This window comes from Aspergillus costaricaensis, assembly GCF_003184835.1.
Source record: "Aspergillus costaricaensis CBS 115574 unplaced genomic scaffold BO79scaffold_42, whole genome shotgun sequence".
In the NCBI taxonomy this organism is placed as follows: Eukaryota; Fungi; Ascomycota; class Eurotiomycetes; order Eurotiales; family Aspergillaceae; genus Aspergillus; species Aspergillus costaricensis.
The window spans coordinates 159,160-173,361 of NW_020291842.1; the positions used below are offsets into that span (position 1 = coordinate 159,160).

Genomic DNA, 14,202 nt, shown 5'->3' on the forward strand with positions numbered 1-14,202 from the left:
GTTATACATCTGATTATATCGTAGACTGGGCTCCGTTAAGGTGAGGTGAGAGGGTGTCACGAATATCCTTGTTTACCTCTTCTTTCTCTTCTTCGACCGCTCAGCCAAGATCTCATCCAAGAAGCTCGTTCCCTTCTTTCTCCCCCTAGCGGGCCGTGATGAAGCTCCCGGTTGCTTGTCCAACTGATCGGCTTTGCCTTCAATGCCATCACCGACATCACTCGTCTGCCTTAATTCTCCAGATTCACCTCCAACCGTCTCGGATTCCGTCTGAGCTTGCGGTTCAGGCGCCTTGCGCTTTTTCGCTGACATAGCTTTCTTCTTCTCTATCGCCGCCGTCCGTCCCTCTTCCTCGTCATCATCATCCTCTTCTTCCGTTTTCGCCACCCCATTCTTAGTGGGATTTGATGACGAAGCAGCAGCATCGTTACTGCCTCCCTTCGCAGTCGAAGCCTTCTTCGCAGCCATAACCTTCTGGTAATTCCTGCCCAGGAGCTGTTTCCGTAATTTGTCATTCGAATCCAATTCAGTCCGATTCCAACTTCCGTCTACGGCTTTAGTAGGCAGTGGTGCACCGACTCCTAATCTATACATTGGATCCATTGTTAGTTATAATATTTCTATCAATTGTTGCATTTTCTCTTCGAAACCCTCCTCTACCCTCGGAAGATACTCCAGAGAAAGTAAAGAAAGCATAGATAGATAGAAAGAAAACGAAAGAGTAACATACGTCTCCGGAACCGCCGTGAAAATCTCATCCTCTTCTCGCTGTAATTCCTCTTCGGTTTTCTTGCTGTTCGCTTGGTCGTCTGTGGTCGGTGCAGGTAGCCATGAGGCAACGAGACGCTGGCTTCGAGCTAGCGCTACGTTGGCCTTATTTAGGATAATGTCTGTTTCTGATTTTGATGTTGACATTGTGTCTGCTTTTGTATATTTTTGTTATTGGGGTTTTCGTTCGGTGGTTTGATTGCTCGATATGGATGGAACTTTTTGCGATAGCGAGGCGGGATTCGGGGGCAGAATTTTGGGCGGTGGAGTGCGGGACTGCTTGTTTGGGAGGGGATAGGTATTAGAGGTAGTATATTATTGATGGGGGTTGTGATATTGGTTATATCGGGAGAATAATTCTATCTGGTAGGTAAGTAGTATATGATGGTTAGATTTCGTCAATTGGACGACTACTTACAATTCCATGTGAATGTCTACTGGCTTTAGGATCATTATGCTTCCCTGTCACCTGCATATATAATCTCAGCACCACCATGGCGGAGCAATATATACATTCTCTACATCTAAACAGCAGTAGTATAGTCTATGTACAAATCTAGTCCAAACACCAAGCTAATCCACATTAATCGTCACACAAGGGTATTCGTAGTAGAGAAGAGAAAAATGCCACAAAGCAGAAAGAAATGGACCGGGCATCATTTCACGCCGATTCCTGCTGATGCCGTTGCTTCAGTTTCTTCTCCGTCTTCATGAACTCTCGAATCCCCACAGGGATACTCGCAAACAAGTCATCGTCCGAAGAAGGCGTCGACCAATTGGCCTCACTGCCACCACCATCGTCATCCATGCTCATGCTGGCTGAGTGGACTTCTGCCCGTGGGGTATGCCGCATATCCGAGGCATCACTTTTGGTCGCACCCTTCGCCTTGGCTTGTTCAAGCCTGAAGGCCCAGTCCTCCAGCTCGTCTCGGAAATCGTCCCATACGCAGTGGACACAGCCACTCATGCAGCAATTGTCGGGCTCCTCCGGTCGAGGAGGGATGGCCACCCCGTTTATGGTTTTCCAAGTCGTATCCGGTGCGGAGCCCGGATCGTAGCGTGAGGACCGGCCGGGACCAGCTAACCGAGTGCCGAAGACAATGGCCATCTTTTCCTGTGGTGTTTGCGCCTCTGGCTTGGGATCTTCAGTCTTGGTATCGGTTGTCGCGTGGTGTCGGTAGGGTGAGCGAGTGGACAAAATATCGTAGTAATAGCCCGATAGTGGATGCGCTTGACGGGATTTGGAGTCATTCAAACTGCCCGCCTGTGTGTCTTGAACGGTGGCATATCTGCGGGTGCTGGAGCGCCGAATGAATGGGGTGACGGCACGTGGTCGGGTCAAGCGAGATGCATCGGGTATGCGCGAACCGGAAAGACAGACATGACAACGTCTGAGGAGGGGCGAACGAATCGCCAGACAAGGAGCGTCCATGGTGAAGTTGGAGTTGCGACAAGAAGAAGAGGAAGATCGGAAAGAGATGGCAGAAGATGAGAAAGCGGCGGTTATGTCATAATCCCGAGGCTGCAAACAGTGCAAACCGGCAAAGCAGTGGATGTTGTTGTTGATGTTTGGAGATAACGCTTCCCACGGACGCTGCTCTATCCCCTCTGCGGAGGTTGTCTTTTCTTGAATTCGCATGGACGGCTGATTAGGTGTTTTGTCTTCACCTCTTCACGAGCCGTTACACAAGCGACCCCGACCGCGACCTTCGTCAGCGCGTCGCAAATGAACGACCCCGCGCCTTCTCAGGATGACCCCCAGCAGCGCACCAGTCAACGGATGTCCTACCAAGCTCCCACTAGAGCGAGCTTAGCCAGATCGCATCCCACCCTTCTCGAGACTGAGAATAATAAGTCCCCGGCGAAAACCATGCAGAAACCGAATCAAGCCCGAACAAGAGCGCTCGGTCTACGAGACCGCAAGGCCCTGAGACCGTCCTTGACCTCGACTGCTAGCCCTCTGGGCTCCCTCAAGGGTAGCAAACAGTCGCCTGCATCATCCCTTTCTGGCCGTCGCTCTAGCGGTCTGGCTGCTTTTGCGGCGCCTCCAAGGCGAGTCTCAACAAGAATTACTGCCTCCGATCTCGTGTTCCGGTCTCCATCTGCATCCCAACAGAGTACAGAAAAATTACCACCACCTACCGATACCCCGGAAAACCAATTGGCGTCGGAACTGGACAGCGCGACCGGTGATATAGATGCGAATGAGGCTTTACCACAACCGTCATTCCAGGACATCCTAGACGAGCCAGACCTGCCACCGACGCCGACCCAGTTGGGCCTGGAACGGCCTCCAGGGCGGCCAAAAGGACTTCTAAGCAGTAGCCCGAGCTCGCAACAGGGAAAGTGGGGGAAAAGAAGGAATACAGATGGTCGAGAACAAAGCCCGTCAAAGCTGAGGAAAGTCGACTATGGCGAGGCAGGAGAATCTGCGGATTCAGGCCTCTTGTTGGATCGGACTTCCTTACCGGAGGAGATCTTGACGAAGCGCAAATTGAAGAACAAACTCGCTTCTGAACTACAGCAATTGAGGACCGAAATCTCGGAACTGGAGACGTGGTCGAAAGACCTGGCGCAAGATGAAGCCGGTGATGAGCGAGATTTGACCGGGTTAATGTGAGTTGCACACGCTTGTCCCGCCGTCAATGACTTGCCACTGACCGGCCAACAGTACTTTGTTAACAGCAACGAATCCTCCTCAATCGACTCCAACGGCCTCAGGGGAAACCTCCATATCGTCTCTCATCTCTTCATTACTCCCTTTTGCCACCAAGGGACCCCCGAAAGCCCCGCCCGAGGCCCCTCCAGTGAATCCATTTGCGCTTGGAGAGCATGCGCAAACAGAAGCATATCTAACAGCCCTTGCGCCGTTACAGCTTACGGCGTACTATGAAACCATACCTAATTCCACCCCCAACCTTGTCTTAGAGAGACATACTCTCCAGTTTTCCGCCCCGCCTCCCTTCCCTTCCAACCGCTACAAAGTATCTGTAACCTGCGACGTCAACCCAGAAACACAAAGCTTGGCATCCATATCATTTGCTTCACAGGCGAATGGAGAAGATACAAGGACCCCAGAGGATCTACGGCGTTGGATCGACACCAGGCTTGCCAATCCATTGCTTAAGCTAGATGTCACAGGTCTGTGCTGGGGCATTAACCGATACTGGGAGGCCATGGTATCGCGTGCTGAGTTATGGTTACATATGGAGGAGCAACATGCAAAATTAATCAGTGGACATGCAAAACGGGACCATGTGACTAAATCGAAGAGCGCAAGCTCGCAACCCCTTGGCATGTCAGAACTGCGTCAAATTCTCCCGCACCTCGAGCGCACGTCTATGCTCTTCGAATCCAAGAGCGGCTCACTGAAAGTTCTTGTGTCATGCCAATTAACACTGGACGAGTGGACAAGTGAGCCACAACTAGCACCGGGACTCAGCGTTTCTCTATTATCCGAGTCCGACAGCGGCTCCAGGCGCAAGGTGGATCAGGAATCCAAACGCCTGTTCCAATCCATCTTGAATCCGAACGAGAACAACCAAGCTGGAAGTAGCGGCAGCGGAGTCTCTGCTAGCACAATTCTAAGAGCTACAGACTGCGTCTTGCGCGCTTTGCTCAGTACTAACTCTAAGAAATGAATACCCGGATCATATATGACATAATCAAGTGCTAGATTAGTTGGAATAGACGGATGTCAACGGCGTTTTCCTCAATTTGGATGGGATGGGAAGCGATAGGGGGTTGTCGACGTCGGCGTCGTCGGCGAATTAGTTCAGCGGTCTTTGTCAATTTATCGAATCCTTCGGGTTTACTTTCTTTTCATGTAATATATACGCTCCTGACCTGGCCTCTCATGCCCGGTGAATTCATTGGATATGGATCTTGTATTGGATGGCACTAACTTTGTATCTACCTGGGTGGCTTGCGGAGGAAGTGTGTGAGATCTAGGTTGTGGCAGCTGGCTGATAGTATAAAACACGATAGTAAGTCCATTGATAATGTATGACCATAAGATTATATGCAAGGATCTTATCAGACAAGCTAGGCTGCATAACAGTTATCCACATACAGTTAAAATTCATGTCGAAACTACGAACTAACATCTACAAGATACCGAGGTGGTCACATAGAATATACTCCGTATATCATCGCATTTGTACACTAGCTTGCTCCGTGCCTCTGCGTGCTTCAAGTCTACCGTTTCCAAGTGGGGGTATTTGTTGAGGTGAACCCGAAGCCTGAGGCTCGGTTCCCGCGTCCTTCGGTAGATAGATCGAATGGGCAAAATCGTCCGGAAGGAACAATAAAGATAAAGACGACAAAAAAAGGAGGTTGGGGTCTTCACTTCATTCGCGTTAGGGTGGGAGCTAGTAGCTTTTCTGGGAGACATGAAAATTTGGGACATTTGCATTTCGAGGGGGTTTCGGAGCTTTTTATGTTAAGGACAAAGGTGAAAACGGAAAATAGAGGAGCGACGCCATGCCACACAAGGTACTAATCCCCGACTTGAAAATTGACCCGATCATCATTAGCTGTGATTCAAGATATCTATTTCTTGGCGGCAGACTCCTCATCAGCCTTGGCCTTAGCACGCTTCTCCCGGATACCCTTGTAGCGAGCCTCGCTGCGGGCCTCACGCAGCCGGCGGTAAGCAGCCTCCTCACCCTTGGGGAGGTCGTCACGCTTGACCTCGGTGACGGCCTCAGCGAGAGTGGCGTTCTTGATGGGGAGGGCACCACCGACACGGGTGGCGAAGCCCTCGGTCTTGCCCTCGGCGAAAGCAGCCTTGGCAGCGTTGACCTCCTCAGCGGAAGAGTCAAGCTTCTTGAACTGACCGCTCTTGCGGGGGAAGAGGATCAGGCGAGCCTTGTAGTCCTGGAGGCGAGCAACATTGGCGACGAGCGACTCCTTGGAGTAGTTGACACGGCGGTGGTCAACGGCGATACCGACGGTGCGAGCGAGCTTCTTGGGGATACCAGCTTCCTATAGTGCGAGAAAAAATAATCGTGTAAGCCTCCGTCCAAATATTCGTCCTGCCCAGTCGCCAGGGCTGATTTCCAAGCGCCATCACCAGAATCTTCTTTCTGATGACATTGTCTTGCACACAAGGGACGAATTTACCTTCAGCTCAGCAAGGGTGAAACCACGGCCAGCACGGACACGGCGGTTGTACTTGACGGTAGGGCAGCGCACAACGGGGCGCAGCTGGTCAACCGGACGAGGAGCAACAGCGGCGGCCTTAGCGAGACGGGCCTCACGACGGCGGTGCTTGCGGCCAGGCTATTGAAGCAAAAAAAACACATGTCAGTCCACCACGCATATAGGAAAAAATTTTCCCATCCCGTATTCTTTTCCAAATAGGCGAGTCGCTCGTTGTAGATAGGAATCGGTTGGGTAAAAGGATTTTATTTTCGAGAGCGTACCTGGTCGAAGTGCACGCGGACACGACGCTGCCAGTCCTTGTGGAAGTCTGAAATCGAAACCCATCAGTCCATATTATTCCAGCCGCCCAGTTGAAACCCGATATATTGAACAATATCCACCATCGTATCCTTCCTCGAGTAGGTTCACTCACGCTGGTTGAGAATCTGGTTGTTGTGCTTGATCGCCTATATCCACCAAGAGGTCCCAGGTCAGCACATGAAGTCCTTTGCGAGAAAATAGCGTCCGATCATCGATTTGACAATCTAGCGACGCCATTTGAACAATATTGGATAGAATAACGCACCATTGTGACGGATGGGGATCAAGGCCGGGAGATTGTCGTCGTCGTCGTGGGTGGTTGCTGGTCGTATCTCAAAACTCCTCGTCTCACTATTAGGTGGAACTTTTTTTGGTGTGGCCAACCGCGCAGAGCCGCATCGCCTCGCTTAGCGAGCCCTACCCTGCTTACCCGTTTCGGAAGGTCACCCCCAGACTTTCTCTGTGGCAGAACGGTTCTTGGGATCTGGGACTGCCATCCAGACTCGACTAGGATAATTGGAGTCTTATGTTACATGTGTATCTACCTCAACTTTTATTCTCATTGCCTGGTGGTAGGCTCACTGGCTGCTGGAGTGTTGCGACTCAGGCTGTGCTTCTACTCTTTGCGACCGACCGCCCGTACTGTATTGTTCTTCCCTGGTACTAGTTACTTCCAGGTAAGTTCGTTGCCGTACACGCTTGTTACATCGTTACACGCGAGTAAGACCCATGTGACTTGGCGGTTCGACGAACTTGGAAGTTATCGGGAGGTCCCTCTGCAAGCCATCTACCAAAGCAGTATATGGAATTATTTGCTCGACCGATTGCAGATAATACATCAGTTAACAATATCTTATTCATGATGACATTATGTCCAAATCTGCCCAACTATTCGTATTGAAGCCATCAACATACTGAGAAACCATAGAGATACTCCTGTGTGATAAATCCCAGAACCAGTTGCCAATAAGTCGTAGTACCCTTAGAAAAAACACCCGGTGCCCCATCGGATTTTACAGTTCATCATTCGTCACAGACCCCCAGGAAGGGAAGAAAAGTACATAAGAAACAAAGTCAAGATCCAAGCAGCACCCGCTTTGAATAGCAAGCGTATCCAGCCATAACCAGCTTTGACCCGCAAAAGTGATATGCGACTAGAAGTCGTGGCGGTGAGGAAGTAGATAGTAGATAGACAGCTAGAAGCCCGGTATACGTGATACACACGCTCCATGGTTGTGCACGGGTCATGCTTATTTATTCCAGGTGTCAATGCCGAGACCCACCCTCTCCTCCGCTTTCATTTTCTTCGAAGACGCACCATCAAAACTCGCCTTGCGTTTAAGACCAGTCGATGGACGCTCAACACCTGATTTCCTCACTTGGCCAAACAATTTGGTCTGCAACAGTGTGCTGGACTTGGGTGCATTCGCGATGCCTCGGCTCTCACGACGGTTGCTGAAAGCGTGGGGACGAAGCATGCTGCTAGCAAGAGCTCCAGCCTCTGATGCTGGGACGTCTTCCTCCGTTTCAGCCTCCTCGATGTCGGACGCCGATATAGTGCTGTCTCGATCACGGTGGCTATCATGAGACTCCCTGCCCGGTGTGTTATATTGGTTCCCTCCAGAGGCCATCCGAGCACGAGACGGTGTTACGGGAACGGAGGCGAGTGTGTGGTTTCCACGCATCTGGCCATCATTATGCTGCTTATAAGTACGGTTCCGGTGTGGTGTGGATGTGACACTCGGTGATCCTCGATTGAGGACACGGTCGGCAGCAAGGAGTTGCGCAAACGGGTCATGGCTATCGCTACCGTTCATCTGATGGCCATCGTGCTCCACATAGTGAGGTACAGGCCTCCTCTGAGAAGCTTGCATTTCTCTCTGGGGGCTGGGTGACATTGGACCATGTTCAATCATCTGAGAGAAATGCTTCCGGTTATCTCTGATACGCTCTTTCAGCAACTTGTTCTCTTCCTCAAGAAGGTCTGACCTCTCCTTCTCTTGCTCAATTAGCTTCTTAGCCCGGCGCAGCCGCCGATCAAGTGTGGCATTTACTCTTCCCAGCTCTTGATTGCGCTTAAGGGCAAGCTCTAGCTCCACATTAGAAATCTGCTGCACTGCTTTGATTTCAGGTTGGCAATGACGGCTGCGATACTCAGAGCTCTGAATGATCTCGACCTCTCTTCTAGCGAGCTGATGCTCTACCTCGGCACGCTTGATAGCTTCGTTACTAGTAAACGATAGCAGACTATTTTGTAGCTTGAAGTGCAGAGCTGACATGCGAGCCTCTTGGGCAACACTCAACAGGTCTTTAGCCATTGCTCGGAGCTTCGACTCATCGGCGGTATCGAGATCATCGGCAGTAGGAAGGTTTTCTGAGGCGCCATAGGCAACACAGAGGGTCTTTTGCATATCGGGAGGAGAAGCTAGCAAGGAGCTCGAAGTAGATCTTGACCGTTGGCGCGGGGCTCCGGGAATTTGTGATGATGGCGGCGGCGTCATATCAGATGAAGGTAACGAGGGTGATAAAGATTTACTCTGGTCGGAATGTGATACTGGCAGTCCAGCGCCTACAATCAGGTCTGGGGATGCAGACAGACTTGCACGTTGCATGGGCGTTGCGGGGCCGGTGATCTCTGCAGGAGGGGCAAGGGAGCCTTGCGAGAGCTGAGAATCAGGATCTTGCGACATGACAGATATCAATATGTAGAAACAGGTAAGTAATACCCGTCGACAGGAATGTTTGACTAGAAGTAGGTCAGCATTGGCTGCATCAATGCGTTGTATTGAACAGTTGTCGTGGGGCGGTCAGACGCATACCAGATCCGAAACACGATCGATCAAAACTACGGCTAGTTTGATGAGCTCGCTAGGTAGAAGAAGTTGATTGTTTAAGCTCGGTTGCTGTGTAGAGCCCCTAAGGGCAGGAGCGGAAAGAAGAAGAGAGATATCCTAGAAGGAGCAAGACCACGATGAAATTGAGGATTGACTGCCACAAATCGGATGTCCTCGAGTCGCTCTATGATGGATAGCTGGGTCGGTGCGCTTATCACTGATAGGGCCGTTGAAGCACGTTGGTTGGACCGAAGCAAGGCACTTAATAGGCGATAAGGAGGCGGTAGCAGAGAGTCCCGAGCGGAAGACCTAAGATAGGGGAGTGATAGAAGACGGATGGAAGACGTTTCCAGAGAGCAAGGGGAATCGAAGAGGGGTATTGCAGATGATAGAGATAGGTGAACAAGATGAAGGAAGTAAGGAGCGCGCCGGCGGAGGGACGGTTTGATGCCTTAAGGATGTTTGTTGCGGGCGATGCGCATTTCGGGGAGGCTGGGAAGTCGCTTGCGATGCTCAGCCTCGACCAACCACGACCAACCACCCGCTCCCACGTGAGCCCAGCCGCGCGCTAATCCTTCACTTTGCCTGATCCAGCTAGCGTCCAGATCCGCGACACTCAGCAAAAGGTAAACACAAGCCGAACCCCATGGGCCACAGCTATCGTCACTCGGGCAACCGATGGCACTGGATTCATATTGATCCTGATTCAGTATTTAGATCTTCTTTCATAGGTTCAATGGTCTAGGTTCTATTAAACACGGCCCAACATGCTTAGTTTGCCAAGTGATTAGCAACATTCCTCCCATCTCAAATCTACTGTATGACTACTCAGTAGAGAACATTATGGGGCTGTGGAATGTACGCTGCCTATTCATTTTTCTGTTTCCCAGCTCTTCTCCTTTGATGGGAGATATGTATGATTTCGAAAATGCTGATCTTATATACTACAGTAGACGATCTCGACACAGAGGAATTACTCAACGCCCGGGGATTTGAATGGAAATGGTTGGTAGAAGATAGGGTTGCCCGTTATGTGAATGCCTGAGAGATCGGGAGTCGACGCCAGAATATGTGATTTTAGGCTAGGTAGATCGGGCCTGGGAATTGGTTCATCCATAAAACTGATGCGAAGCTATTGGAACAGTACGGTCTAGACTTGCAGACACCAGACATTCCACGTGAGTTACTTTGATGAAGTATGCTTCTAAAAAGTGCGAGTTTGGGCTTGAATGCCAACGCTATCAGGAGGGAACTTTATATAAGATGTACATATCACTATTTACATGCTTTTAGTACTTAGAGATCCAGACTTTGGTACTAGATAAGGCCTAAGCAAAGGTTTATTCGTAACCATGGCATATGGGACGCGGAGCCACTAGTACTTCCGTGTACTACTAGATAGAGTAAGGCTCCATATTTGACCATGACATACAGCTGGCTTCTTGCTAGTGACAGGTTCGTTTAGCGACAGGCTGAAGAAGCAGTGTCCACTATCTATTTATGGAGACTGGTCCTCATGGATGATAATGTCAGCGACTTGTCACATCTGTAACCATCTTGCCTGCCTGTAGCCCATACCAGTTGCACTATAGAGCTGCTATTGCTAGATAGTATATATGCAAGCTTTTTCTTCAAGCTGAAGGAGCAAAACATATTCCAAACCCCGTCCTGGGTCTCCTCCAGTTCCATCGGGACGATCACGCCGATGTGGGGAGCGGATCAGGGATCTGGCGGCCTCAGGCAGCAGCACATGCGGCGATTCCCCCTCGTGGGAAGTTGTAAACAATAATTCATTCCGGCCTCAAGTCCCTGAGGACAGCACTCCAGCAAGAATCATCGCTATTGCGCTCGCGTATCGCACCATCCCGGTCCTGTTACTCAAGCGTCCCACTGCCATATCCAATCGTCATGTCTCTCTACCTGTGAGCGAATTACACCAACTATAACTCTCACAATCCGCATCACCATACCTGGCACTTTCGTCCACAAGTGCTAAATCTCCATTTACAACCCACGGAAAGATGGATAACCCACAGAAGACCCCCAGCCGACCGAGTGGCATACCTCGCTTGGCCTCCAGATTACCTCTACCGACGTCTGCCGCCAATAAATCCCTGCATCCCTCCCCCTCACGCGAGAAGCTACAAACCGACCCAGGTCTCCATGCCAGTCGTTTGAGCAGACCTTCTCAGGAGCCCGTCTTCAAAAAGCCTCTACCGAAATATACGGTGCCAAAGAAGCCCTTAGGTACTCAGCGACAAGAAAGAGATATCTCTCAGACAAGGACAAGCGATGCGGGGGGAACAGAACCCGAAGGGGCACCAAACAACAAATCCGTTTATCTGGAGGCCGACTATGCACCGGCTCATGATGCAGAGCCTCGGGGTCGCACACGACCATCACTGTCCGAACGAACAATTGAGACTCTTTCCCAAATCCCTCCTTCGCCTAGACCGCAGAGCAGACAATCCAGTAGTTTCTTCGGCGCAACTAGTCCCATGCGCTCGCCGTCTCGTCCGCCGTCTGCAATGACAAGCTATTCAAGGTCGCCGTCAAGGTCATCTTCTCGCCAACCAAGTGGAACCGACTACCTTTCCCGTCCATCCTCGTCCATGCGTCTTCCGTCGAGGAGTGGTCCATCGTTTTCTGCGAACAGTGCAGCATCCGATCAAAGCTCCATTCCAAACACAGATAGTCCATCGAAACTGAAACCGCCTTCTACTAGGATAACACCCTACGGCCGGAAAAGCGACGTGACATCCGCTTCCAACTCTCGTCAAGCACCTACCAGGGTGTCTACGAGGCCCGCAGAACCTACTGTAGATGCTCCGCAGGAACGCCTCGAAGTGAAGAAAACCCGGAAGGTCCAGCAGAGTCTCTCGGCCCAGAGACCATCCTTGATGGGTACACGGTCACCATCGGCAAAATCCACTTCATCAGATCTTACTCCGGAACAGCAGACTGAGATGGAAACAAGAAAGGTCTCGAAATCATCTAGCGCTCTGAGGGAAAGTATCGCAAAGGCGAAAGCCGCGCGCAAGGCCGAGGCTCAGAAAGCCACGAAGCCGATGACTGCAGCCGATGGGTTCAATTTTGATACGGAAGATCCGTTCAACCAAGGTCCTAAGGATCCAAACCATGGACTTCTGCGAAAGCGCATTGATGCAGGTCGAACTTCCGGTCACTTGAATATCGCGGCTATGTCTCTTAAAGAATTGCCAAAAGAAGTCATGACAATGTACGACTTCGATACCAATTCCACCTCCGATTGGTATGAAAGTGTGGACCTTGTTAAGTTTATCGCTGCGGATAACGAATTCTCGGAGCTCCCCGATGATGCATTTCCCGATATCGATGCACACGAGCTAGACCCAGAAGTTGACGAAAAGGGAAATCAATTTGGCGGGCTCGAACTTTTAGACCTTCATGGCAATATTCTGCAATCGCTACCAATAGGCCTCAGAAGGCTGGAGCGGCTGCACACCCTGAACCTATCAAACAACAATCTCAGTATGGACGACATAAAGGTTGTTATGGACCTATCAACTCTCAGGGATCTGAGACTTGCCAGGAACAAGCTTCAAGGAGGTCTCACTCCGGATATCGGACGCCTTTGCAACCTGGAAGTACTGGAATTGCACGAGAACTCATTAACAGAGCTTCCTGGAGAGCTAGCAAAACTGGCTTCCCTCCGAGTCTTAAACGTGGGAAATAACCAGTTAAGCACTCTACCATTCGAAGAATTGCACATGCTCCCGCTCAAGGAGCTCCACGCCCCGAAAAACAAATTGAAGGGGACTCTCTTGCCAGCTTCTGTGCCAAAATTCGAGACACTACAAATCTTGGACGTAGCCAGCAACGCATTGGTGAGCCTCTCGGAGGACAATGGCCTCGAACTTCCCAATTTGCAGACTCTAGCAATCAACACGAACCGCATTCAATCTCTACCTGATGTTTCATCGTGGCAAGCTCTCCTGACCTTGTTAGCGGAAGATAACAGTTTATCAGAACTTCCTCACGGGTTCACTGACCTGAAAAATATCAGGAATGTGGACTTCACTGGTAACGATATTTCAAGACTGGACGAGAAGATCGGCTTGATGGAGAGTCTCGTCACCTTCCGCATAGCCAATAATCCCCTGCGGGAGCGCAAGTTTCTGAGCATGAACACGGAGGACCTGAAGCGCGATTTGCGTAACCGATGCGAACCGGAACCGCAAGATACAGACGACGAAGGTTCTGTTGCGACTCAGTTTACGTTGGCGCCAGAAACACCAGTCCAGACGGCCTCCTGGCAAATCAAGTCTGGTGGTGTCGTCGACAGGTCCTACACCGATCTGCGGGATGTAGAAGTACAGGAGTTGGAACGCATCGATTTCCCCGAAGTCCGATGCCTCCAATTACAACACAACGAGTTACAATGCTTCCCTGTTCCAGCGCTCAGCATGCTCGCATCTAACCTAGCCGACCTGGATCTTTCGAATAACCCGCTCAATACTGCATCTCTCTTCTCAGGGCCCCTTTCCCTTCCCTCTCTTCAGAATCTCACCATAACCGCCGCCGGCTTGACTACACTTGAGCCGCTACTAAATAGCCTTACTGCTCCAGGTCTCACCTACCTAGATGTCTCATCCAACCGCCTGTCCGGACCGCTTCCTGCCATGCGCCGGAGCTACCCGAACCTGACAACATTACTGGCTTCTGATAACCGAATCAGCAGTCTCGACTTTGAAGCTGTGCAGGGTCTGCAGGTTCTAGACGTAGGAAACAACGATATTGGCGTCCTGCCGCCGAAGCTCGGCCTGTTGAGGGCCGAAGGGTCTAGCAAGAACTGGGGCAACGGCTCGCCCTTGCGACGCTTCGAAGTGGCAGGAAACAGTTTTCGGGTTCCGCGTTGGCAGGTGGTAGCCAAGGGGACCGATGCGGTTCTCGAATGGCTCAAAGATCGTATCTCTGAAGATGAACTACGCGAGTGGGAATCGGGCGATGAATCGAACGATGAGTAAATCTGCAGCATAATGTGTGATTAGGTACAACTAAGATCGAGGAGATCTGCTTGGGAGGACACTTGATTTCGGCTTCTTGACTCATGTATATTATACCATCTAAAGCGCACATACATACAAAGCATTGG

The 14,202-nt window shown here is 50.8% G+C and overlaps 6 protein-coding genes across 6 annotated transcripts; 2 read left to right on the top strand and 4 right to left on the bottom strand.

Moving 5' to 3' along the window:
- Window positions 1-72: 72 nt before the first annotated feature.
- BO79DRAFT_181369 (DUF3245 domain-containing protein) lies at window positions 73-924 on the bottom strand (the record flags this gene model as incomplete). The annotated part of the gene is made up of 2 exons (XM_025680146.1): window positions 731-924; window positions 73-586 (listed from the first exon to the last, which is right to left on the bottom strand). The coding sequence occupies exons 1-2, from the start codon at window positions 913-915 to the stop codon at window positions 73-75; spliced, it is 699 nt and encodes a 232-aa protein (XP_025535121.1). The 5' UTR covers window positions 916-924.
- Window positions 925-1,294: 370 nt separating this feature from the next.
- On the bottom strand, window positions 1,295-2,207 carry BO79DRAFT_211444 (oxidoreductase-like domain-containing protein). The gene has a single exon (XM_025683026.1). It carries the CDS (start codon window positions 2,198-2,200, stop codon window positions 1,430-1,432), a length of 771 nt encoding a protein of 256 aa, XP_025535122.1. The 5' UTR covers window positions 2,201-2,207; the 3' UTR covers window positions 1,295-1,429.
- Window positions 2,208-2,494: 287 nt separating this feature from the next.
- Window positions 2,495-4,509, top strand: BO79DRAFT_181374 (uncharacterized protein; the record flags this gene model as incomplete). Its single annotated transcript, XM_025680147.1, has 2 exons — window positions 2,495-3,356; window positions 3,577-4,509. The coding sequence occupies 2 exons, from the start codon at window positions 2,495-2,497 to the stop codon at window positions 4,407-4,409; spliced, it is 1,695 nt and encodes a 564-aa protein (XP_025535123.1). The 3' UTR covers window positions 4,410-4,509.
- Window positions 4,510-5,319: 810 nt separating this feature from the next.
- BO79DRAFT_221803 (60S ribosomal protein eL13) lies at window positions 5,320-6,502 on the bottom strand (the record flags this gene model as incomplete). The annotated part of the gene is made up of 5 exons (XM_025683533.1): window positions 5,320-5,754; window positions 5,893-6,051; window positions 6,195-6,241; window positions 6,347-6,380; window positions 6,500-6,502. The coding sequence occupies 5 exons, from the start codon at window positions 6,500-6,502 to the stop codon at window positions 5,320-5,322; spliced, it is 678 nt and encodes a 225-aa protein (XP_025535124.1).
- A 573-nt stretch (window positions 6,503-7,075) lies between these two features.
- BO79DRAFT_59016 (uncharacterized protein) lies at window positions 7,076-9,163 on the bottom strand. The gene is made up of 2 exons (XM_025689459.1): window positions 9,054-9,163; window positions 7,076-8,980 (listed from the first exon to the last, which is right to left on the bottom strand). Exon 2 carries the CDS (start codon window positions 8,922-8,924, stop codon window positions 7,485-7,487), a length of 1,440 nt encoding a protein of 479 aa, XP_025535125.1. The 5' UTR covers window positions 8,925-8,980; window positions 9,054-9,163; the 3' UTR covers window positions 7,076-7,484.
- A 1,926-nt stretch (window positions 9,164-11,089) lies between these two features.
- On the top strand, window positions 11,090-14,190 carry BO79DRAFT_248273 (uncharacterized protein; the record flags this gene model as incomplete). Its single annotated transcript, XM_025685699.1, has 1 exon — window positions 11,090-14,190. One exon carries the CDS (start codon window positions 11,090-11,092, stop codon window positions 14,072-14,074), a length of 2,985 nt encoding a protein of 994 aa, XP_025535126.1. The 3' UTR covers window positions 14,075-14,190.
- Window positions 14,191-14,202: the final 12 nt, after the last annotated feature.

What these genes read in the sequence shown, in the direction of transcription:
- BO79DRAFT_211444 (XM_025683026.1), bottom strand. Translation starts at nt 2,200, where the DNA reads ATGGACGCTCCTTGTCTGGCGATTCGTTCGCCCCTCCTCAGACGTTGT.
- BO79DRAFT_59016 (XM_025689459.1), bottom strand. Translation starts at nt 8,924, where the DNA reads ATGTCGCAAGATCCTGATTCTCAGCTCTCGCAAGGCTCCCTTGCCCCT.